The sequence below is a fragment of the Beta vulgaris genome, chromosome 1, assembly GCF_026745355.1.
Source record: "Beta vulgaris subsp. vulgaris cultivar EL10 chromosome 1, EL10.2, whole genome shotgun sequence".
NCBI classification, from domain to species: Eukaryota; Viridiplantae; Streptophyta; class Magnoliopsida; order Caryophyllales; family Amaranthaceae; genus Beta; species Beta vulgaris.
The window spans coordinates 49,755,310-49,781,295 of record NC_079202.1 but is presented as its reverse complement, the minus strand read 5'-3'; the positions used below and the strand labels follow the sequence as shown (position 1 = coordinate 49,781,295).

Below are 25,986 nucleotides of genomic sequence, written 5' to 3'. Positions count from 1 at the left end.
AATGTTCATTTATTGTATATACACGTGAACGCATTTTGATCGGTGTACTAGATTCTCCTGGTATTTTCATGTGCACCAGCAGTTTGTAGATTCTTGTTGTATTTTGTTGATTTCTTGTGTGTTGGAGATATGTGAAGAATGAAACAATGATTTCTTTAGGTTTTTCTTTTATCAATGATAACTTGCATGAATTAGCATTGGTTACCATATTTGATCATAATAGGATTGTAAATCATATTGTTTTGACATGGGGCCCCTTAAGTAACGACTCTACTATAAGCTAAAAAGGCTCCCACATCACCAGTTGTTACGTTGACTGATGAGCAGTAACGATTGCATTAGCCAAACTCTCCTTTCCTTATCTTCCTTCTACACCATACAAATATTTGCACACACTACCTCAGCCTTGCTCATTATACCCTCCAAACTCTTCTATTATGGACTCTTTAATACTACTTCTATTACACAAGATAAAATCCAATCAAAGGGAGATAATTTTAAGATAAAAGTATGGCTGCCATGACTTCATTACAACATGGGATGCCCTCCTTCAATATCCAACAGAAAAGGCAGCATTTGCCAAACAAATCATTACACTGCATCATCAGTCCAATAGATTTAACAAAAAACAGCAGCACAGGAAGCAGAAATCGGGTGCAAAGGAGAGCTAGGAATGTGATCAGGTGTAGCAGTGGAATTGGAATAAAGGATTTCATAGGAGGTGATCTTCTGAAGTTTGATCTTGGGACGTGGTTATCCGATGTGGAGGAGCATAAATCCCTTGCTATATACGTCCCACATGAGGGCGGCTATGAGGGCCGATACTTGAACCGCCTTCGGTACCAGGGGTACCATTTTCTTGATATCTCGGCTCGTGGACTTGGTGACCCTGAGGCCACCCTCACCAAGGTTCACCCTGTTTGCCCTGTGAGTCTGACAACTTTTTTCTATCAGAATATTGTACTGTTTCATTGATCCATTCACAAAAGAGATGCAGAGATGACATGAAATCTCATGCACAAAAGAGATGCAGAGATGACAATTATAGCTGACAACTATGTTACTCAGACTCAGGTACTCGTGTGGGTCATAGGTAGGTGCCTAATGGTAGAGTCGGATATTTTGTGTAAACTTTCTATGATTTTGATCCAAAATTAAGTTACGAGTGTCCTATTCAGAGCCAAAGATCCCACACGAGTACTTGATATGAATGAATTGTCCGAATAACATAGGCTAACAGACCATATTTGGTAGCTCTCTCTAGCTCAAGTTTTCCTCTTTCCACTAATTATTTTTCTTATGTCGGGTTTGCGGAAGTACAGCCTCATTTAGGGAAGCAACCCATAGCAAGGTGGTGGTTTCCACCAGAAATTGATTACAGGCTTGAAGCACTTCCTTCTGATGCTAAGGGCCTTGTTGTCTGGGTAATTGAAGCCAAGGTAAATTAAATTTAAGGGTTCTTTAACTGACACAATAGAATAGTAGTAATAATATTTTCTGCATTATATGTTGTGAATTGCTCAGGTTCTATCCAAATCTGAACTGCAATTTCTGGCACTGCTTCCGTCTCTTCGACCCAAAGTCAGGGTAATAGCAGAATGTGGCAACTGGTATGCTTAATACTTTTCTGGGTTAATTGCTGATAAATTCATTGCAACTTAAAACATATTGGAACAAAACAATGGAGATGATTTTTGAACATTGATTATCTTCATCTTGATGTATGTAAATAGGAGGAAATTCATGTGGAAGCCGCTCAAGGAGATCGCAGGACTAGCACCACTGCAGGAAGCATGAAAGACACTACTGAAAGAAAACATGGTTATCTTGAAAACTATTTTCAGGAGATATATATTTTTTCTTTCACTCTTAAGAAAAGCTGATCTCCAAAAATTATATCATTTTACTTGCAAGAGACGACATCGTTGTATGTTAAATTGGGGTTTGTGATTAGTTGTACAGCATTGTATACAGAACAGATGAAGTAGAAGTGAATTAAAGAGGCTTTTGCTGTTTAAGGAGAACAACTATAAAATTGCAAACAAATCTTGTCAGAATCATCAACTACATGCAAAAGAAATCAACACTTTTCTCCTATTTTCAAGTAGGAAACTACAGAACATGAGTTGTAAATTTTGTACCAAAAGTTACTGATAAAAGAGAAAAACAAAAGAATAAACTAATTTTCCAATTTCAGTTATAAAAGAATCATCCAACTGTGGTTCTGTACAAAGAGGGTTCAATGAGGTCTTGACACTGTGTATTGAAGTCACCACTATAACACTAATCTGAATCTGATGCTAATAAATATAAAAAACCATGTAGTACCACGTAATTAAGTAACCCTGTTAATGACTGTCAAAGAAGTAAAAGAACTTCATATTTTTGGACTACTAATCATCTAGATAGTGTCCTAGGAGTACTAGAATGCTGACCATCTTGTCGTCGAGCTTTATCTGAGTTTTTTGATGATGATTGACCTCCTTCTGACTTTATTCTATCAAGTTGCTGCTGATTCTGTGATGAAGAAGAATCTGACTTTGAGCTCGAAGCCTTTTTATCAGTCTTTTTGTTGCTGTCCTTATCAGTCTTTTTGTTGTCTTTGTTATCAGTCTTCTTGTTATTCCTGTTATCAACTTCTGTTGATGAACCCTTGCCTGAACTATGTGATGATTGGTGCACACGATCTTCCGAGTTCTCCGAGAAGGTAGCTTCGGAACCTTGACTTTTGTCGGGATTGTGGGCTGTATGGATAGGTTCCGGAATTTTTCCTTTCCCAGGGCTTAGGGTGGGTTGCGTTGAAGATCCTCGACCTTTGTCAATGTTTTGGAGCTCACTTGCGATTTGATTACGTCTTTCTTTCAAGAAGTTGAGCCGGGTTGTCAGTTTGGACAGTGCAGAAGTGGTAGAGCTATTTCCCTGTTATGAATAAGAATATTTTTAGCTTCAGAAATTTTAAATGCAATTTTCAACTGTTCATCAATTTCTATTAGCATGCCTACATCAAACTCACACTTCAATTCAGGCCAAAAAGGTACTCCCTTCGTTTCAAAGACACTGTCCACCTTTTTTTGTTTTGCTTTGTCCCATTTTGTTGTCCAGGTTAGTTGATATATTCCAAAAAAAAAGGTCTTTATTCCCATTAATCATTATACTTACTATTAGTTGATGCTCTTGAAGAGTATTAACATACTCATTAATTGTAGTCCTTGTATTTGCATAAAAGTCAACATGGTGGAAAGAGTACAAAATTTTATATGAAGTAGCTGAGTAAAACACTAGGACATGTCTACTTGTTAAGAGAGTATGTAATATAAGGCCCAATTCATTCAGCCTGACATCCCAATTTTCAGAATTAAGCTATTTTTTGACATTAGTGCAAAATAATGACATTGTAAATTAGGTCTTAGGATGAACTCTTCATATTTAAACACCACCATGCAGTAAAGCTTCGCTAGCTGAACTGTTCTGGTCTACTTCAAATATTAAGATGGAGATAAAAAATTGTGGAGTATCTGTGATGGAAAATAGACCTACCTCGCCTTTTAAACTCGACTTTCTTGAAGTGGAGGGACTACCCTTGGGGATTGGGGAATCCGTGGATGATGAATTACTTGGAAACCATCCGAATTTGGAAGAACTGCCTCGTGATACATCACTCGCCTGGTTCTGGTTTTTGTTTGATGATTCATTTTTCCGGTCATTCTCACGATCATCTCCATCCATTTTAAAGTTCCGCTCAATTTTAATCTTACCAAAGCAATAATGACAAAGAAAAGAGATGAAAATTAAAGATACAGCACTAAAAGATATATTAAAGAATCAACCAGAATATAGATATTTTCAGTAAGCTACCTTTGCTGAATCATTATTTCCCTCATTATCACGATCAGCTCCATCCATGTTAGAATCCTGTTGTCCCTGAAAAGCCACTCTTTTGTAAGAAAAAAGAACTACTGATAACGGATTCCACATTGGGTATAGAAATCAATCAACCAGCATCCAGAGCCCAGATCTAGCAAAAGCTGATCTGGCAAGTCACAGACGACAAGAACCAGACATAAGATAAGCCAGTTAGTGGTAAAAATATTAACATGTTGAAGGGGTTGAAATTATTGAATTGGTACACTTGGAATTGATTTTTTAAAGGAAAAGAATAAACAGAGCAAAAGACGGCTGCCGCACACTAATACAGATTAGGCAAACTAACTTGACATGATAACACGCGCAAGAACATTATAGCTATGATAATAGATGCTATCTCTCCATGTCATTCCACAATAACCTTTTTGTTTATACCATATGATTGCCCTCTTGCTTTAATAAATGCATATTGATTCAATAATCTTCTTAAGTTTCTAATCTTCAAGTATAAACTTTTTTGAAATATTAAAAAGGACATGCATTGTGGTATACATTGAGTACAAATCCATCCCTTTATACTAAGTTTATGACAATATAACACAAGGAAAAACCTCCCACATGCTAATTGCACGCGTTAACAAGGAGCCAAGGAAAACCTCAATTTCATTGGAAAACCTCTAGATACTTATTAAGCACATTACTTAGATGTACAAGCTTGTTCTATATCTGAGCTACACATGATTTCTCCCCCAGCATTTAATACCACTGCTGGCCAGCTTAAACTCAAATATATTGATGAAATAAGATGAGTTACCTCATTTTTGCTTGATCTTTCATTAAGATGTAACTCATCTTTCATCTCATTGTCCTTGTTGTTTACCCTGCGATGTCAAGGAACAGCAATTACTGGACACTCCATTGGATTGGTATATAGACATTTCAAGTGTAACTCAACATTTTCAATTGATGCCAGCACTAATCAGCTGGTAAAGCAATCAGCTTTAAGTTAAACTCTCATGAAAAGCTATCAGAGGATGATGATGAGCATGCATGAGTGTTCTTACAACATAGTCCCTTGACTTAAAGAGTCGTGTAATTTATTGTTCCTTTGGTGCAGAAAGAATGCGTTTTGCTCATGTGGATGATGAAGCTCTGCATCAATATCATCAAGTCTATGCTTCAAGTTACTAAAATTTTCCTCAGCTAAAGCAATTTTTTGAATCTCAACCTTCATCTTGAACAGAAAAACTTGTCAGAAATCACAGGATAGAAATCACAGAATGATACAGGCTACAGTCGTAGAAGTTTTTACAGTAAACTAACCTTTTCATCAATACTTGCTGAATCAGGCACTTGAGAAATATCAAATTCAGATCCAGATTCCAGAGTTGCTAGAAAATCTCTTTCCTTTTGTAGCTGTTCTTGCAACCGAATCACCTGTGTGTACCATTAATCCTAGCAGAATTATGAAGGTGATGAAACCCAAACATCAACCACATAACTAATTTGTTCAGTTTCACCATGTTATTAATAAGAATGATGTGGCAACAGTATGAGGAAACAAATCCATACATATTATAAGAGAGAACTGTATTTACCTTATATGTATTCACAGTATTTTGGAACCCATAATTTATAGATGATTCGTTTTCTTAAATTGCATAAAGCTATATATAATTAGAAGGGAAAAGCTAAATGCAGCCCTTAGGGCTGCATATAAGAACCTATAAATGGAAATTATTTTGTAAAACAAGCATTAATCACCTTGATAAATGCATGCTTTTTGTCATAAATAACCAACTTTATACTAGTTTAGGAAAGATATGTAATGCTTATATGCAGCCCTAAGGGCTGCATTTAGCATTACCCTAATTAAAATAACTTGGAATAGAAACAAGACATCTACAACCTCCTCACCCCACCCCACCCCAACAAACAATGGAGGAAATGTAAAGCATACATCTTTCTCAAGAGCTAGGCGACGCTCATGTAGGGCTTTCTTTCGTCTCTCCAAACTTGCTTGCAAAATTGCGTTACCATTAGCCTAAAATGAGGCATGAAGTACATGTATTAATATCATTAAGTAAAATGACTGAATGGTACAGGAAAAATTACAATATTGAAACAACGCATAGCTTCTACCTCTTCTTCAATTCTATTTTCCAGCTCAAGCTTGGCAGCCTCAAGTCTTTGGATTTCATCCCTGTAAAAGAGCTGAAAAATCAGCAACATGATCATAGTATGATGAAGGCAAGGGGATATCAAGATTACTGTGACGGAAAACTTTCGGACTCCAGAGCATTCATGTTATTAGGATTCCTCTTTTACTTCCAACATGACACCTTATATATGTGAATACTTCTCAACTACTTATCGGACCTATCCAGAAAAGGTACACCACACTAACTAATTTTTTATTATTAAACCTTAACATAATAAAGCTCGATATCAGTAAATGATAGAGTGCCACACGTTTTGGCATATCTCCTAGTCTTCACTTTTTAGGCTACAACTCAAAAGAAATCCGAAATTTTCTAGCAACTAATAATAGTACCATTTCTACAAATAAGGGGATTAACACTCAAAACCTAGGATAGATCCCATCGCTGAATCATGGGAATCTTAGCTCCAAAGCCCATGCCTTGGCGTTTCCCAAGCAGCATGGCTGTTTCTATAAAACTAGAGGCGAACATATGGTAGATAAAGTGATAAGCGAACCGGAAAATAATAAATAATCCCGCCATCCCTTCACGTACGCTACATCGGAATTATCACAGTCTCCAAGACGCATATTCAAATAACTATATTTCTAATTACACATTAGTAAAAATCATAGAAAGTACGTACTTTTGATACACTTTGAGATGATCCTAACAAGATATATCATGACTATATTTTTTCTTACATGTTGGTCAAAATATGGGGTCAAAATTCTTAAACTTTGACCCCCAAAAACGCAATGGAGCATACATTTAGAAACAGAGGGAGTAAATCACAAATAAGGTATGGTGAGAATACGTGCTCAAAGTTCTTAAACTTTGGCACCACAAAATGCAATGGAGCATACATTTAGGGACAGAGAGAGTAAATCACAAATAAGGTATGGTAACTTTGACCCCGGAAAATGCAATGGAGCATACATCTAGGGACAGAGAAAGTAAATCATGTACTTCAAGGTATGGTGGTGACAATTATAGCATATAATGCTAAGATAGTGATGAGTATCCAAGACAATGAGCAGACAGAGAATAGCATCAAATATTCACATACCAAAACACAGATGAATTATCCAAATACATATAATGGTATACCTGACTTTGTTAGCTCTTAGAAGCTGGAAAGGCAGATACTAAAACAGCCCCCAAAGTAAGAATTAATGCCTTACAACTTACAAGTACATAACTTCGGAAACTAAAAGCTAAATCATAAAGTTATCATCTACATGGATATCAGGATATAAAGATCCAAAATCTAGTACATAAACTACTTAAATTTGACAGAAAATAGTTGGCAATTTAATACATAAATAATTAATAACCTATCAGTCAAAAGGCCATGAAAAACTTACTCATCTTCAAGTGAGAAATCAATGGATTCCATCGAAAGGTTCTTCTTTGCCTGGATAAGAGAGAAAACAGTTATAGTTAGTACTGTTGAGAGTTCAAAAGGACAAAATACTTTGAAAGAAGATATACTGCAACAAATATTTGTAAGCCCAAAACTTGAATGAGTAAGCAACTGACAGAAAGCAACTATAAGAAAAGTGGGGGTTATAAAGGAAACAACAGACTTACCGATGTTCTTCCCCACCTTTGGCGTCTGACTTGAGAGGATCCAAAGAACTTAGTTGATGACATTTGGCTGGAACTATCGAATTCTTTAATGGTACTTGTCTCTGCTGGAATATCTCTTTGTATTTTTCTAGAGTCAACTTTAGTCACCAATCTATCATCATTTCTCTTTATGTTATCATCAACACCTTGCAGATGATCACGCTGAGATTCTGGAGTACGAGGTGAAGCTGATGATGATCTCTGGTTTTCTACATTAATATGATCTGTTGCAGGAGGCCTGACAATTGAGCTTGACCTTCTACTATGCTGAACACCAAAAAGTATACGGTGTCAGCAGTTTGTAAGAAAATGCGAGGAGTAACTGACCAAAGTTGTAATTTTATGTAGTATATACAATTCAGATTTATCATAATAGAAGTAAATTATGTAATTTTGAAATCCATCGAATATGGTTGGTTTTTGACTTTTTTGAGACCAAATATGTTACGACTAACAAGAAATATCATAATAGACAAATATTCTATGCATGTAATAACAAGAAGCTAATGAAGTACTAGCCTTATCATCACAAGAATCACTCTCTCCATGGTCATCACTGCCACTTAATGTTTCAGTTACTGAATGTTCATAGTCATCATCTGTTTCATCATGATCATCTGTTTCATCGTGATCATCTGATGCATCCTCATGGTCATCATCTTCAAGGTAATCATCATCATCATCCTCATACATATCATCATCACTGGCCTCTTCTGTCCCACTCCCACTCTCATCAGAGTCGGAGAATAATCCAGTATCCGACATCGAACCTTCCTGAAATGAAATTTTAAGGACCGTAAAGTACAAACCAATACACAAAATGCATGAGATTTAATCCAGAAAATGCCCTGGTTAATTCAACAATATATGACTAAGGACGACCATACTATTGAATAAAAGGCATCAAATGAAGAGAATTCTGAGTTATGTTATGGTAAAAAGAGATCTTAAAAGTCTCGTCGATAAGAAGCTTCTATGTAGCTAATACAAAGAAATCATATCAAAGGTAAAGTGAAAATAGAACTGCTTATTCATCCTCAGAACAAATATGAAGAGGGAATTTGATATTTACCCCAAATATTTTGTCGTATTCGTCTAATAGTGTTATAATGATAGCTTGAGCATGGTTTGCTGCTGCTGCTGCTTGAAGAAGTTGGAATGAACCATCTCCAGCCACATCCATATGTGTATCTCCAAGTTCACAATCACCAGCAAGAAGGGGCCTGAGAAGCAAAGGAGACATGCAAGCTGCCACTGCTGATGTGCTCATTCGATTGACTGTCTTATTCGAAGCCACAATTTGCATCATCTGGAGAATTCTGAAGATAAAGAACAAAGAACTAAGCCCAGAACACTAATATGTGATTTTCATTCAAATTTAGACTTCATAATGGTTTGATTATGGTGCACTACTATCTCATGCACAAGTGCACAACACATATGTTCTGCAGGAGCTGAAATCTGAACATGAAAAGGATCACGCAGATATGGTAAAAGCATCTATCACATGGACGCAGAGAAAATAATTTGCATTAGTTACCTCTGCAGTAACCGTCTGTTTGGCTCCGGAAATGTCTCCAGTATTGCAGTGCGCATAGCATTAAGTCTATTGTTGCGATCGCTTCCTAGAAATGATAGTAACCATTAAAATATAACAGCAAGAAAAACATATACTTCAACATTATATCTATAAGTGTACAAAAATCTGAATCAAAATGAAGAATTGTGGGGTTACCATATGCTGAATGATTTTAGTATGGCAAAAGCCTCATGGTTGTGATTCATTCAAAAACATGAATGTTAATCCTGCCAGCTAAATCAGAAGTTCATGGAAGAAACAAAATTTTATGTAGCAACTTACGAAATGCTTCTAACAGCGCATTGCAGCAGGATGCTGGAACTGGAGAAGATGGTAATTCTCTTAAGATGTACTGAAGATTGCACCAAAAGATAGCAAATCAAAAAATGATGCAGGACACATACTGCAGCAAGCAAAAAAAATCTAGCATATATTATCAGAACATATACCTTAATACAGTCACCAATGACATGAGCGTCCTCATCTGCGGAAAAGTCAGTTTTTCCTACATAGAAATTAAATTACAGCATAAGCCAACAAAATAAGTATTTTATTAGACTAATAACAACCCTGATATGTTACAGTTTTGCCTAAACAAATGGATCAATATATTATATTTGAGAATCTAATGATCAAATTGAAAGGAAGATATGACGCTCTTTGGTGCAGAAATTTTGTTTAGACTACTAACACAACCCTGAGGCAAAGTAACACTGATTTGAGAATATCTAATTGATAGTCATATGTGACTCAAAACATATGTCTACAGATTAACTGAACTACTCTAAGTCCAACAGCCCAAAAGTTACGTACCCAGATACGTAATTGTTAGATATCAATTCTCCTTTATGTCTTTTCTATGTAAAGCAAATACAGGACATTTAAGGTAAAGTGAAAAACAGCTTTCTGCGCTTGGTATGTCCATAATCTTCAATATATCCTGGATCATTTGCTCACCATAAAGGATGAATCTAAAAGGTTGAACCTATGACTTAAGGTTATTTCAATGCCGGATCAAGGGGAAGCGGTATTTTCAAAATTAAGACTCCTCAATGTATACATTAGGATTCTTCTTGCGAGATATGATAAGTTTTTGCCTCAGAGACAAGAGTATCGTTAAACAAACCCTGTTCATATTCTCGAACTCGACGATAAACTTCATCAACATCTGCAGCTTGCCGCAAAACTCCTTCAACCCTGACTCCTGCACCAGCAGCCAAAATTAAAATGGTTATCAAAACAAGTTACACCATTATACCAGTAACTTTTCAGCTAGATATAAGCATCAATATAAATTCCATTAAATTGGAATAACTACACAAGATGCATGTATAAGTTATCAATAAAAGGGGGTAGCATGACAGAAAAAGGAAAACTTCTATTCATAAAAATAAGAAACCAAATCCTCCCTCACCCACCCCATCCCTTTCCAAACCGATCAGAATCAAGGATACAAACAAGAGGACAAGAGGAGAAAGGCGTACATCAATATTTCACAAAAGTAAATTCCAGAATCAGGTCCTAGCAAAATACTTAGTATAGCCTAAATGACTAAGATCAAGAGATATATCATGTCTTGCAATTCCATGGCTCGGTGTGAAAAGAACTGATGCAGCACGAGATAAATTATGAAAAAGCATGTTCTAGTGATATAAAACTTGAGAGAAAATGTCAAGTCAAAACAGAAGTTTAGCAGAGTATTAATTAACAATATTATCATTATCATCGAGCACCAAACATGTACACTGTAGAGCATTTCAGTCTACGGGTTAAAGCTTGTCCAGGGAAGAAAAGGAAACTACCGTGGTCTTCAACAAATCTGAGGGCTTTCTCCAAGAAAGAAGGTGATCCATCAATATCTTCTAAAGCAAGTAAAATTGGCCTACCAATTACCATAGATTTTCCAGGTAGCCCATCTGTCTCTGTAAAAGAAAATTAACAATATTACCCCAACGCCTCCTGACTGTTTAAAAAAAAAGTACTGGTAGAGAGAGCATAATTTATAAAGCTAACATCAAGTAGTATTGATAGAAGTCCAAACAATTGTAGCCAAGGGAAAATTGAATCACGAATGAAAAAGAAACGCAACTGATAGCAAAATGTAAAATCAAGAAATAAAAATGTTCAAAAGCTTCCAGAAGAAAGTGACAGAGTTTAGTAACTTGAATGCCAATGCAAGAACTCTGTAGGGAGCTCATAATCAATATACTAATGTTTGACCACCAAAATATACTTCTTTTAGCTGAACTACAAACAAGAATTTTTGTCATCAATCTTAATTGAGGTACAGCATGAGCAACGTCCTTCACTAACAAGCTAAGGGCCATGTGTACATAAGCCCCAAATTGACTTAATTTGGAGCTTCATGCACTAGGCTGTGGTACAGCATGAGCAACGTCCTTCACTAACAAGCTAAGGGCCATGTGTACATAAGCCCCAAATTGACTTAATTTGGAGCTTCATGCACTAGGCTGTTTCTTGTCATTCAATTTCCAATCTCAGCACATAGGCTGAATTTTTTTAACCTATGAAGAGAGCACCATCATAACACACTCTTGATTTTCTTATCATCAACAAGAAACTCAATAGGGTGGGGGAGGGGGGGGGGGGGGGAAGTGTCTAAAGTGAGAACGCCCAAAGAGAAGCACTGCACTTTTTAGAAACGTTATTGATTAAGTAAAAGCAAAACTGGAGCACACACGCTGCATATAGCAAAACAAAAGCATACGTTGATCAGCAGCACCATTAGCTTCATCAGCCTGATCACTTTTAAGAATCCCATTTTGTCCAGCGTTGTTGGTTGCACTTGGCGCCAGTGCCAAAGCATTGTCGAGTGCAGTCTTCCACTCTTGTAGATCCTCTAAAGTCTCAGCCTGCAAACAGCATGTGAAAGGCAAAAGATAGACAATTATATATTTATATCATCGGGACTAGCCAACCTACTTTTATTCTTTACTTCATCGTTAAAGGAAAACATAATTGACATTATTCTCTTCAATCATTCTATGAGATGAATTCAAAATTTATTTCAACCACATAAAAGATACTTTGAGAGAGAATGTGTGGCTCCTAGAGGGATCAGCAAAAGGCAAAAACATGCACTACGTCTTTTCTAAAACGACCCGAATTAGTTTGCTTCAATTCATGAAGCTCATAAGTATCATAACCAGTATTCTGATTCCTCAAAGTATTCCATAATTATCAGAGAACTCTAATAAAGCCTCTGGTTTCCATATCTTATCTCTAAACCACATTTGAACCCTTTTTACCTTGAACATACAGCAAGATCACTAACTACTTACCCTTACTAATTTTCAAAAAACCAACCTCCTTAAGAAAAGAAAGGCTAATTGGTGACAAGTCCTACTAAAATAAGTTAAGTAAAAATTTCTTGAGCTTCCTCTTTGGGATGGCGAGATCCTTCACATGACTCTGAATCAACCATCACACTTAATTTTTGTTTTAGTAACTCCTGAAACAATTGGCAAAGGCCAGTAGCTCATTACCAATTAATGTTTTGTAGCCTACTATATTTGACGACTTACGAACAACTACACCAATAATTTGAAAATAAATGTTAAAGTAAGGTAAAACATAAATTTTTTAAAAAAAAGAAACCAAGTTTGCAGCAATAGAATTTGGAGAACTATGAAACAATGGTAAAGTAAGGTAAATAAATCATCTGTCAAAAAAAAAAAGGTAAGCAAATCGTTCTTCTTGGAGCAGGAAGTTGATAAACTGTATTCTAAAGGGCTATTTCAGTGGCTAAAAGATACGGGATTTAAAGAAGCACCTTAAGTGTAAAAGCTCGTCCATCCCGACCATCAGGGAAGAACACTGTCAATAGTTTCTTATCTGCTTTGACTTCCACACTAACAGAAAAAAAAAATCATCAGGCTAGTGACTTCATTTATCAGCACAAAAGTACTAAATTCGATAGTAATACAACCCAATATGGATCTCAACACTGTTGTTATGTCAGATACGAGAAGCCTTAACCACATCACATGAAGACCTATGTTACTCAGACTCTTTATTTTACCCCAAGTACCCGTGTCAGATCATCAACACTCCAACATGGATGTAAATTCTTGGACATTTCATTACGGGACAAAATCATAGGAAATTAACGTAGAGTAGACGGTTTGGACATTAGGCATGTAGTTGTCTGACATGGGTACCAAGTCCGAGTAACATAGGTGAAGCTGGTAGAGGGGCAATTTTCATTAGACTCATATCTTAAAATTTTATGCATTGCAATTTTCAAGCTAGTAAAGAAACAAAACGAGCTCATAAACAGCATTACAGCACCCTTACCTAGCTGAGTTGTTGAGGTCAATGCCACCAAGGGTTAAATTCACCTCACCACCCTTTTGAGGCGCTAGACTCTGAAAATAAAACAATGAACAGATTCTTCATATAAGACTCTTCTCTTTCTCATTCAAACATATGAGAACAGTCTTGGTGAAAAAATACTACAGATAATAATATTTAGTGGCTGATATTAGTTCTAAACCAAAATTCAAGAGAAATAGGCTTTGAACTTTGTCAACTCCTTTGTGAAATTAACTTTCTGAGTTCTAAAATTGAAGAAATTAGAGATAATCTTAAGAAAAAGAATAAGACATTGGTACTAAAAAAAATTATGGGGAGAAATAGCGCTGCAATAGATGACTACCGTTCCAAGACATATCAATTGAAACATGAACATTGATTTTATGACAGCAAGAGTGCACAGCATAGTATGAAAGAAATGTTAAAATAATCCTGCAATACGATTCTTTCATTCTGTTTCAGAGATGTCAATTTTCCTGTTCCATAGTTACAGCATAAAATTTCGCATTATTTGTAGTCCTTTGTAAAAATACTTGATTAATATGCTTAAAATGGAACATGAGGCATCATGCACCTAGACATATATTCAAAATATTTCCATGAAAATATCAAAAGACTTAGTATCCATATTCAACTGCTCAAGGAAAGAGAAAAGCTACATTATCCGCACATTATTGATGAAAGCTAATTCTACCCCCGGGGACGCGCACAGAATGGATATAATCAAATTTCACCAGTCAGCATGCAGAAAATAATTTCACTAGAAAAGACAAAGAACTCACAGGATCACTTCTGAAAAAGACTAGAGATGTACGTGTTAGTATAAACCATCTTTTCTTCCAAGACGTCCATCCAATTCCTGGATGAAAGAATGAACAATATCAGTCGCAATGTAAATTATTAATTTCACCTCGATACTTGTAACATATACAGCTCTAGTTGAGTCAGCTATGCACTTTGCTCTTTGATTCTCATGCCAGTTTATGGAGTAAAAAGAAAGCAAACTTGGAATACAAGTAACTGAAGCACCCCATATTTTCAGAGTGCAAAAAACATCAAAAAGAACATTAATAAAAACCCACCTTTGGATGATATAAATAGCGGCCCGCTCTTGAACACCTGCAAGCAATTGAAGTAATTAAGCTTGTACTTCACTTAAATCACAAGAAAGAAAATAAAATTGCACATATTCTTCCAACAGAAAGTGCACGATCTTCCCTCTTCTTTTAGAAAACTCAAAATACTTCATAAGGCAAATAAATAAACCATAGTATCAATAATCACCATATAACTATGCATAATCAAATGTGTGGCATTTCAAGAACCCCTTCAACATGTATGAACAACAAATCAAACTTAAACCCAAATTCAAATATCAAAACAACAGTATTTCTAAAACATAAAAAAGATACAAAACGCATCCAACAACAAGAATAGATAAACTATAATGGCAAAACAATTATAACCTCAGAAAATGAAGGCTCTTAGCTACCTGATTTCGGGACCGTGAGGTCTGATGCTCCGGTGGCCCCGCTTGAGGAGGAGGAGCAGCGGCGACATTCTCTCCTTGTGGTGGTCCCTGAAATCAGCACAATGGCATGACTCCATTACTCACATTTAAACTTCACAACAAATACAGTTGGAAACATTTAACATTTCAACATGATCAAAAACTACAATTCAATTAAAGCCCATAATTAATAAAGAAAATGAATAGAAATTCCAAATTCACAAAATTCCATATCAATCCATTGACTAATAACCAGATAAACAAACATAACAAACACAAACTTATACAATTAACATTACACAATGTAACAACATCAAAAAATAAAAATCTAGCTACCACATTTCATAATTAAATTAATACCTGGGTGGAACCATCGGTGGATTTGTTAGTCATCGATTGCTCCTTCATCATAACATCCTACAACCAAAAATCAAAACTTTCCCGTCAAAAAAAAAAAAAAAAATCAAAACTTTAATAACTTTTTTCACAAAAAAAAAAAAACAAACCCACAATTCATAACATCATATATAACAAATTCAACAATGTGGGTACCTTTGAAAACCCAACATTTGCAATTAAGATTAAAAGGGATATTTACCCTAACCCAGAAAAAAGGTTAAAACTTTTACAAAATTTTGAGAAAGAAACAAAAGAGAGAAGAAGATTGAAGGGTGTAAAAGTGAAAGGGAGAAAAAATGGAAGTTGTTTGGTTTTTCGTCTTCAACGGAAACCTCGTTGGAGACCCAATTTAGCGGGCCCGGGTAAAACGGTAGTTGTACACGTGTCAGATGGAGGTGTTGTTATGGGAATTAAACGTGGAAGGCACTATTGGTATAATTCTTTGAGTTTCTATATTTATACACTTCATAATCTTTTATTTATGAGGTTACTAATCTAATTACTCCCTCCGTCCCAAAATATAGTTCTCATTTCCCTTTTTCACGGTAATTTATGCAAGTTGGGATAGTAAAGATTTTTTGTTTATTTAAATAAATGTTGTATGGGAAAAAATGATTTTAGGAGAGAGAATGGAGATAATTGGTGAAAGAGCATTAATTGTAACATTTTGGTTGAATAAACAAAGGAAAAAACAAAATTCAAGAAGCAAATAAATGACGGGACACGATTTTTCTAGGCAAATTACGGAAAAATGTGGAACTAAATATGAAAATGGGAACTATATTTTGGGACACCCAAAATGGAAATGGGAACTATATTTTGGGACACCCAAAATGGAAATGGGAACTATATTTTGGGACGGAGTAATCTAATCCTAAAGAGAAATAATCTTGTGTTTTTCAAGTGTGAGAAGATTGGATTTGTGTCTATGTGGCACAAATTTAGATGGGTTGTTTAGGGTGATTAAATCATGGCTCTTGATTTAAGTTCATGATTGACCTATTGGATGTTTATTATATGTATCTAGTTTGCAACTTGCATTAAACAATAATGGTGTGGGGTTTATTCTATGATATTGGAAGTTTAGTGGTATTGTTTTTTATATGAGGATTATCCTAATTGTGATTTTTAGCAATGATTAGCTTCTATGGTGGAATCTTTTCTTTGCCTAATTCACTCAATTACTCTAATGGAACAATTTGGTTGTTCTTGAAGTATTATGAGCCTTTAAAACCTTTGTAACTATTACCTCTGTTTTTATTTAGTTGCAACAATTTCTACTTTTAGGTTTTTTTATTAGTTACAACATTTTCCTTTTTAGGAAAGCTTATGGGATAACTTGACTATATTACCCTTACTTCACCTACTTCACCTCTCTCTCTCTCCCCATTTAATTACAGTACTAGTAGCAAGGACAAGTGGGTCAATTATACTCTCTTTTCTCATTTCTTAAAGTTTGTTGCAAAAAGCCTAGAACTTGTAACATAGATAATTCACCCGTCTCTCTCCCCTCTCTCCTCTCTACTTTCAAAAACCCTAGCCTCCATTGTTGATTTTTAAAGGGGCTTCCATCGGTTTTTACCGTTGGAAAGCCCCCACCTTTGTTTTTTTATTTTTTTAGGTTTCCAATAACGATTTCTCCCTCGAAAGACAGGGTTTTCGGTCTCCTTCTTAAGAAAAGGTTTTTCGATCTCCTTCGAAAGACAAGGTTTTTCGACCTCCTTCGAAAGACAGGGTTTTTCTCCTCTTTTAGAGGGGGAATTTCTATAGGTTACAATCCGGGATACTAGATCTAATGGATTGCCGTGAAATTATTTTGTTGGTGAAGAATTATGCGGGATCACAAAGGTTATCAATTTTTCGAATATGGTTAGATGAATCCGACGGAAATCATCCTCACGACTACAAGGGATCGTTAGATTGTCTCTCCAACAAGGCTGTATTTTCCAGCGATATAAGCGGGAGATGTTCCACATTGCAAGATTCGTTTGACGATCGTAGTTTTTATGAAGGAAATTTTTGTTTGATTCAACTTATGTATTTGTTTAATTCGATTGCTTATGTAGATGTCGTATGACTTTTATTAATGAATTAATTTTACTATTCAAAAAAAAAAAAAAAAATCTACTTTAAGATTATTGTATTTGATATATGTACGTATTTTCTTAAAATTATGCATCAAACTTGGTAAAATCTTAAATTCACATAAATTCGTTCGTATCAATCAACATTCAAGTTATACTTTTGCATTTAATCCTTACTTACCCTAGTTTCATCATTAAATACTTAATTCTTAATAAAAATAAATGTCAAAATTGCACATACAAGTTTTTCGGTATAAATGGTGTCAGAAATGTTGTTAGAGCATTTAAGTATGATGAGATGTGGAAGGATGACTTACACATACTAAGTGGTGTTAGTGTATAACCATACACATTTCACGCATAGAGATATACTAGTATGTGATAATTATATGCACAAGACAGTAGGATACACTAGTGAATTTGACGATTACGAAAATCGTTATTACTGAAAATCTATCATTCATACTTAAATATTGATGATTTTAATATTATATCACCTCTTGCTGGAAAATTACAATGTTTATGTGAGGAAACTAAACAGAAAAATACTACAACGTGCCTTAGTGTACTGGCAAAGTGGCATGTCATAGTGTGATAACGGATGATTTACAGCTCTTTAGGTCATTTAAGTCTAGCATTCACACTAATGTTCACTAGTTATTCAACCTTGTGGGTGAAATTTGACTATAGCCACCATTTTACCATTTAAATGGAGAAATACACTTATATTTGTCTCTTTTATTTTAACTGAAATATGAGTGGTTATTTGGTAATTTTATTTATTAAAAATCATTAAACATTTCAAAAAAAACTAAGAAAAACTGTGGTTTTCTCTATCCTACTTGGAGGGAAACTTTAGATAATCATTTTGAGCAAAAAAATTAGGTCATGGGTGATGTAAATATGAAAATTTAGGCTAATTCTAGGCCCAGACCGAAATTGGTCCAAAAAGTCGAATGACCCGACTCGAATTAGCGTTTTTTGGCGCGTGATTTTCGATCCGAGGCTTTTGCCCGAAATTATTGCCTGTAAAATATATTATTAACTTATTATTGTGTGATATCTAGTTTAATATATTCATGTAAACATATAAATATATTATTATTCTATATAAAGGAATAATCACTAGTGGAAAAATGAAGAAGGGCTGCGCTAAAAAAGGCATGTAGGGCTGCGCTTTTTGACAGCAGCCCTTTCAGTAGCAGCCCTTCACTTTTTAAGTAGGGCTGCGCTAGAAAAGCGCAGCCCTTAAGCTAGAAGGGCTGCGCTAGTTAGGAAAAAGCGCAGCCCTTCTAGCCCAGAAGGGCTGCGCTAGTTAGGAAAAAGCGCAGCCCTTCTGGGCTAGAAGGGCTGCGCTTTTTCCTAACTAGCGCAGCCCTTCCTACCAAAAAAAAAAATAAAAAAATAAAAAAAATTTTTGTCATTTTTTTACTCATAATCTCACATTTTCTGAAATTAAACAGAAGAGAAGAGAAACGAAACGAAAATACTAAACCCAAAACAATAAAAAGAATGAAACGAAAATGAAAAAAAGGAACAAAAACTAATATACAAAGAGAAGTATACAAGAAGTATACAAGAACATTAATCAAAACAAAGATGAAAATACAAGAAATTATATACAAAGAGAAGTATACAAGAACATTAATCAAAATAAACAAAGAGAATTACAAGAATAACATTAATCAAAATAAACAAAGAGAAGTATACAAGAATAACATTAATCAAAATAAACAAAGAGAAGTATACAAGAACATTAATCAAAACAAAGAGAAGTATACAAGAACATTAATCAAAACAAAGAGAAGTATACAAGAACATTAATCAAAATATATAACAAAGAGAAGTATACAAGAACATTATAGATCTGAAAATACAAGAACTACAACCTAATAATGTTTAAATACATAAAACAAAACCCAAATACATAATTTAAGGAAAAAAAAAAATTCGGAAAAACTTAAAATGGGTATTTGAAGGCTTAAACGAACTCGGATGGCTTAAAAAGCCTAAACATCACGGCGTAGCGGTGAGTTTGACTCGTTGGCTCGTTCCGCTTCCGAAAAGGTATCATAATAGGCAATCGGACTCCGTCGCCATGTTTAGTGGAAATCATTTCAAGGTTTTTGTCGCAAATGTTTATGGGAGTTTTTGAGAGAGAAGAGAGGATGAGAGAGAAGAGAGGATGAGAGAGAAGGAGGAAAGGAATAATGAGGGACGTGAGAGAGGAGAGAGAATGAGGGATAATATATTTGACGAATCCCGCTCAATATTTCAAAGCCCGCGATTCCGAAATTTCAAATTTTTCAGGAAGGGCTGCGCTTATTTAAAAAAGCGCAGCCCTTCACTATAGGGCTGCGCTTTTTAAAAAGCGCAGCCCTTCTTACCTACAGAAGGGCTGCGCTTATTTAAAAAAGCGCAGCCCTACTAGTGAAGGGCTGCTCTTTTTTTAAAAAGCGCAGCCCTTCTGCTTAGTAGGGCTGCGCTTTTTTAAATAAGCGCAGCCCTTCACTAGTAGGGCTGCGCTTTTACGAAAAGCGCAGCCCTTCCTGCGCAGCCCTTTATGTTTTTTCCCCTAGTGAATCGAGCCCGTTTACGAGCTTTCGAACAGAGCTTTGCCTAGCTCAGTTCGCCTCATTAATGTCTCGAATCGAGCCAACACGAATCGAGCTTCGACTGAGTCGATCCTGAATTATTCGCGAAAGGTGAGGCTCATTCTCATCCCTAGTTTTAATTATCAATCGATTTAAGTTATAAATAACATTGCGTGTTGAGACCCACTGAAGAGATATTACCTTCAAAAATTATACTACTATATCATACTCATCAATCTTCCGTCCGGATGCCTCACCTTAAAGATAAATGACGGAAATCTTCCACCCACTTCTACTGTGGTACGTTCAAGAATCTCACTTTTCAAATTTCAATTTAAAATTGTTAATATATGTCTGTAATATTATATAATGCCATGAATATTTTCTCTATTTATAGGACCCAAAATATAAGATTTTAAGTCGGGAATCGAAACCCATTGTTTTGGTTTTTTGTTCTTACAGCAACGGTGGTAGACTTTTTTGTTGTCAGGATTTTGTGTGGGTAATACATGTGCACATCCTATGGATACAACAAAATATCCAATTTTATTGTTTATGGCTCGAAGATTAAATGAAGAGTATTCTATTCATCATGCTAAAGTGGTATCACATAATGCACATTGGGATATTAGCTTGTTATGACTTGATGGGGAAATAGAAAACTGTAAGCCCGGAAGATAAGGTTGTGGATCAGTAGATGTAAGTGAATCTCTAATTACAATAGGACATTCGTATTTTCATGCAGAATCATTTGCAGTTGGGTATTGTTCGTATTAGTGTGTTGCCAATGTTAGTATCTCGATTGACATGATTCTTGTTTCAATAATTATGACTCTAGTGAAATGGTGTAAATGCTATCACGTGTGTGGACATATGCTAAATAAGACAGTTTTCTCAAATGTGAGTGATCATAATTATGTGGACAGAATCACCCCTGATGGACATATGCACTTCTTAGTTCCAATTATTCAATGCAAAGAGTTATGTGGTGTACCAAGTGGTTTGGTTCTCCAATTTTCAACACTTAAAGGAGAAATAGTATTGAAGTATGTTTTTGATTCATCTGGGTACTACGTACACTATTATTCATGTGATGTTGCTGAAACACGTTCCTAAAAAATGCATTACATAACCTTGATCTTAACAGGAAAGCACATTCTGCTCAATTTATGATAATTTAGAGGCCTACGTATTAGTGCGCTAATTAGATTCAAGTTTTTGAATGTTTGATTTTTCATTTGAAACCAAAAAAGATAAACAGTTGTTTGATCAAGTTTTTTGAAGTTCTGATTTTCGATCTGGACAACGAAGAAATTTTCTTTTTGGCTTTTACATGACTTCTATATAAATTTTAATTTTATAATATTTATATATACCTTTTATGGATATTATATCAAAAAATATCATTATATTATTAATAACTATATTTTTATATATTAGAGATAATAAAGATGTGAGAAAGATATATAGAGTTGGTGTATCGAAAGAGATAAAGGGACAAGAGAATTAAACAAAAGAATGCAAATGTGAGAAAATTTTGGCTTTAAATTTGAGAATTTCAAATGGCATGCATGATTTGATTTGTAATTTCAGATCGCTATGTAATGTGCATTTTTAAGACCAATAATTTGAGTCGATTTCAGATTTTAGATTCTTAATCATCCAAATTACATAGGATTAGAGAGAATACATAGAGAAACAATGTTAACAAAAAGCAAATAACACGTCAGTCACATTTTTTGTTACTTGATCAGTTTTAATTAGGGGTATTCATGAGTGGTTCACCGTTTTGAAACAACATTTTCGGTTCGATAATCGAAAGTTCCGGTTTGCCATTTTTGTTAAAAACCTAAACACAAAGATTCAACAAAAAATAAAAATGAGAACGACTTACATTAGTGGGAATAATTGTGCAAAGAAACGTCGTGAAGTGAAATCGCCGTGAAGTTTACTGTGTGCGAACTGCAAAGAAGACGAACCAGAAGTTTAGTGCAAGTTTCTCTCTTTTGTTTTAGGGTGTGAAATTTGGCGGGGAATTCCTCTCTACTATTATCTTAAACTAACTGTAAGAGGATGGGTGAATTAAATAAAAATGACTAAAATATCCTTATATAAATTTGTTAAGAATATTGCTAATTTGTAAAGTAAATAGTAACCCATCTCGATGATGATAAATGAGGATGATATATAGTGTTTAAAATATGGATTCATATTTTACTCACCTTGATGAGTCGTGGAATACAAACAGGTGGCGGTTAACATGTTGTTTGATACGGTTTTTCGATTAATGCTTAAGTGGTACTCTTAAGTTTTATTAATTTATTTTACTTCATTTTTCCTTTAGAATTTCACTGCCAACATAAAAGTTTAGAAGCTGGTGAAAAGTTCACTGCCAACAATTTGATTATTCAACCTTTTTTTTTTCGTATTCTGGAGTCAAAAGTTGTTGAGAAGTGAGTCAAGTTTTGAGTTGCTAATTGTAATGGTGTTGCAAGCTTCTGTTTAGAATATTTCATTTCAACGTTAAAAGGTCAATTGATATATGAAAATAAATAGAGGTATCGATCTAATCCATTAGTTCATTTACGGTTCGAATCAAATAATTCAGTTTAATTCAATTAATTTAACTTTTGTTATTTTTTTCCCCTAAATTGATTATGTTCCAACCTTTCCATTTTCAGCTTCTAACTAATGTAGTAGATTGGATTTCATAGATTAACTTAGTTCAACTATATTTCTTTTAAGGTTTGATCCATACAATTTTAGTTCAACCGATATCAAGTAAATTTGTTATTCTCTGCTTAAATTTTCGAATACAAAAATTTATTATTATTATTGTTGTTATTTTAATTATTATGGTTATTGTTATTATTACTATTATTACTAGTAGTAATAATAATAATAATAATAATAATTTTATTATTATTATTATTATTATTTATCGTTCCTTTTTCCTAGTAAAAGTACAAAGATGATATTCGTATGTCATTTTTAGTATTGTCTTAGAGTTTATTATAACGTACGGAGTATAAATTTTATGAAATGTGAATGACTTTTTTTCAATAAATATTATTCCCTCCGTTCCTAAATAGAGTTTTTATTTTTTTTCATTTATGTGTGTCCCAAATAGATTTATCATTTTTTTGGTATAGACCCATCAATTAAAATATTATTTACTTTTTACTTTTTACTATATTACTCACTTTCTCATAAATGATACTCCCTCTATTTGTTTTTTTTATCTTTCTCACTTGGAATCTTGGCACTATTCATACTTGGAGAGAATCTTCTCAATTTTGTTCAATTTCTAAGAAAAAATATAGTCATGTGGGGTCTTATTTGATTCGTCTCAATTAATAAATTATTAATATTCAATCGTTATAATTTTTACTAATATATAATAAAAGATATTTAAGTTCAAAGAGGTGCATTGGGAGACGCGCACAGGAAAGTGAGAATGATAAAAAACAGAGGGAATATGACTTTGTAAATTGACCCACATTCTATCTCCCCGATAAACCATTGATGAATAGTGTACCAACTTCAATATTTAATAATTCTGATTTAATACAACTAATGACACACTTATTATTTCTCTTTAATACTCATGTCCAAAAAAAATAGGAACTCTATTTGAGGAAGGGGGAGTAATTATCTATTATCATCAAGATGTAATTATGATAACTCATAATTTTTATAATATTAATTAAATTTATTACTTACTGTAAAATAAGTTACCTTTTGAAGAATTTATCTACTATTTGGCAGCGATAAATTTAGAATAATAATATTTGAATGCAACATGTGTTTGTTATGTCTTTCAGAGTGATTATATGTAATTCCCCCGTAAATTTATGGATTTTATAAATATATTTTAATATATATATATTTATTTATTTATTTAAACATAGATTAGTTTTAAATGATTTATTTATTTAAAAAGGTTGACTATTTTGAAAGTCAAAGGAATTATTTTAAGGATTTAAGGAAGTTAAAATATTTTGTTAAGCTGAACTTCTATTTATCGCCCCCAAAACTACTTAAAATCGCCCAAAAATTATTTTTTAAACAATTTTACCCTTTTTTTTTTCACACCACCCACCATCCCCCCACCACCTGCGACCCCGGCTAGCCGCTGCCATCCCCGCCACCCCTGCCATCCCCTACCTCCCCAACACCACCACCTTCCCGTCACCCACCACCAACCGAAATTTTTTTAGAAAGGGCAAACGTCCGGCCAGGACGATCGCCCATGGCACGAACGTCCGGCCAGGACGTTCCGGCCATGGGGCGATCGTCCGGCCAGGACGTTCCACCCATGGCCGGAACGTCCTGGCCGGACGTTTGTGCCATGGGGTGATGGTCCTGGCCGGACGTTCGCCCTTTCTAAAAAAATTTTGCCTCTTCGAAGACACCACTGGCTCATACGTTCCACCAAATAATCCTATGGCAGTCAACAAATTACTCCGCAAACAACTGAAAGACACAACGATGGTTGCCCTAGTCGTCACGCCTGAGTTAAAATATGATCTCCAACTCTTGAAGTTGAGGAGCGTCATTGATCCGAAAAGACATTATAAGAAGAATGATAATAAATCAAAGACGACATTGCCCAATATCCTCTAACAGTGGTGGTACGCTGAAGGAGAGGTAATTCTAATGGAGGTGAAGGGTGGTGGTGGTGGCAGATGTAAAGGGTGGTGGTTTAGGGAAAAAGAAGATGAAAGAGTGGATGAGAGAGAAGAGGGTAAAAAATCAGAAAATATAAATAAGGGTATTATGGTATATTCATGTGAAATTTTGTGCGATTTTAAGTATTTTATAGGCGATGTTTAACAATCCTCTTTGTTAAGGCATGCTTTGAAAAATATTTGAAATACTATTTGGATTTGAAAAAGAAGTTTAAATGGGCTTGAGGAATCCAAATTCTAAGTGGACTAGAAAAATTACTTCTAATGATGTTAGGAGTTTTAATCATCAATCCTATTCATCATTAAACTCTATTGAAACCCAATTTTTTCCTAAGTCCAAAAGAAAACATACATATAGATACCTTGAATCCAAATATTTTACCCACACAAAAACTTTCTTTTTCCTCACACATACACAAACCGGCGGCCCTAGTTCTTTTCCCTTCACGTTATTTTTTCTTCCTTCCTCTTTCTTTCTTCTCCTTTAAGAAACACTTTCTTCTTTACCGAGAAACACCACGACTCCACAATCACCACCACCGCCGAGTTGCTACTGCTGCCGCCGCTGCCAGAGTGTGCCGGCGCCTCTCCTACTTTGTTTTCTTTGTTGTGTTGGTTTAATTCTTTTCTTCCTCCTCAAGTTTTGATTAAAGATTATGTTTTTGTGTTTTGTTTTACTAGTAATTATGATTAGAAGCTTTAATTTACTGTTTTAATGATGAATCTATGATTATATAAATTATGTATTGAAAAAAATAAAAATTCAGATTTAATTATTATATATAGATTGGGTTTTTAATTATCAAAGCATGAATTTTTAGGGTGTTAAAGATTGAAAAATCATAGTAGCATATTACTTCCTCCGTCCCATAATATAGTGCTTGTTCCTTTTTCACACGGTCTCCAAAATATAACTATGACCTTTAATATTTTCAATTTCGTATTAATAAAAAATATAAAGTTGATATTATGAAACTCTACATTGAGACGAATCTAACAAGATCTCACATGAATATGTTTTTTTTATATATATATATACAAAAATGAGAATATTCAATCAAAGATTTTAAAGTTTGACCCACCAAAAATGAAGTAGG

General features: G+C 34.6%; 2 protein-coding genes and 1 long non-coding RNA gene across 4 annotated transcripts; 2 read left to right on the top strand and 1 right to left on the bottom strand.

Annotated features, from left to right (window-relative positions):
* The first annotated feature begins 380 nt into the window (after positions 1–380).
* On the top strand, positions 381–2,018 carry LOC104891322 (NAD(P)H-quinone oxidoreductase subunit N, chloroplastic). Its single transcript, XM_010677004.4, has 4 exons — positions 381–927; positions 1,323–1,439; positions 1,525–1,610; positions 1,734–2,018. The coding sequence occupies exons 1-4, from the start codon at positions 511–513 to the stop codon at positions 1,795–1,797; spliced, it is 684 nt and encodes a 227-aa protein (XP_010675306.1). The 5' UTR covers positions 381–510; the 3' UTR covers positions 1,798–2,018.
* A 151-nt stretch (positions 2,019–2,169) lies between these two features.
* On the bottom strand, positions 2,170–15,899 carry LOC104891330 (rho GTPase-activating protein REN1). 2 transcript variants are annotated; one of them, XM_010677013.3, is made up of 25 exons: positions 15,674–15,899; positions 15,482–15,538; positions 15,104–15,190; positions 14,694–14,730; positions 14,394–14,470; positions 13,594–13,664; positions 13,070–13,148; positions 12,005–12,149; positions 11,079–11,198; positions 10,403–10,480; positions 9,726–9,781; positions 9,559–9,628; positions 9,238–9,322; positions 8,770–9,016; positions 8,217–8,471; positions 7,659–7,964; positions 7,433–7,482; positions 6,007–6,067; positions 5,825–5,908; positions 5,188–5,301; positions 4,929–5,092; positions 4,679–4,745; positions 3,856–3,921; positions 3,538–3,750; positions 2,170–2,919 (listed from the first exon to the last, which is right to left on the bottom strand). In XM_010677013.3, the coding sequence occupies exons 2-25, from the start codon at positions 15,530–15,532 to the stop codon at positions 2,398–2,400; spliced, it is 3,105 nt and encodes a 1,034-aa protein (XP_010675315.1). In that variant the 5' UTR covers positions 15,533–15,538; positions 15,674–15,899; the 3' UTR covers positions 2,170–2,397. The 2 variants fall into 2 exon arrangements, with proteins under 2 accessions (XP_010675315.1, XP_010675320.1); XM_010677018.4 differs by having other exon boundaries at positions 4,929–5,098; positions 15,674–15,898.
* On the top strand, positions 7,608–8,100 carry LOC125496248 (uncharacterized). The gene is made up of 2 exons (XR_008968938.1): positions 7,608–7,749; positions 7,851–8,100. It is a non-coding gene; the product is annotated as an uncharacterized LOC125496248 (long non-coding RNA).
* Positions 15,900–25,986: the final 10,087 nt, after the last annotated feature.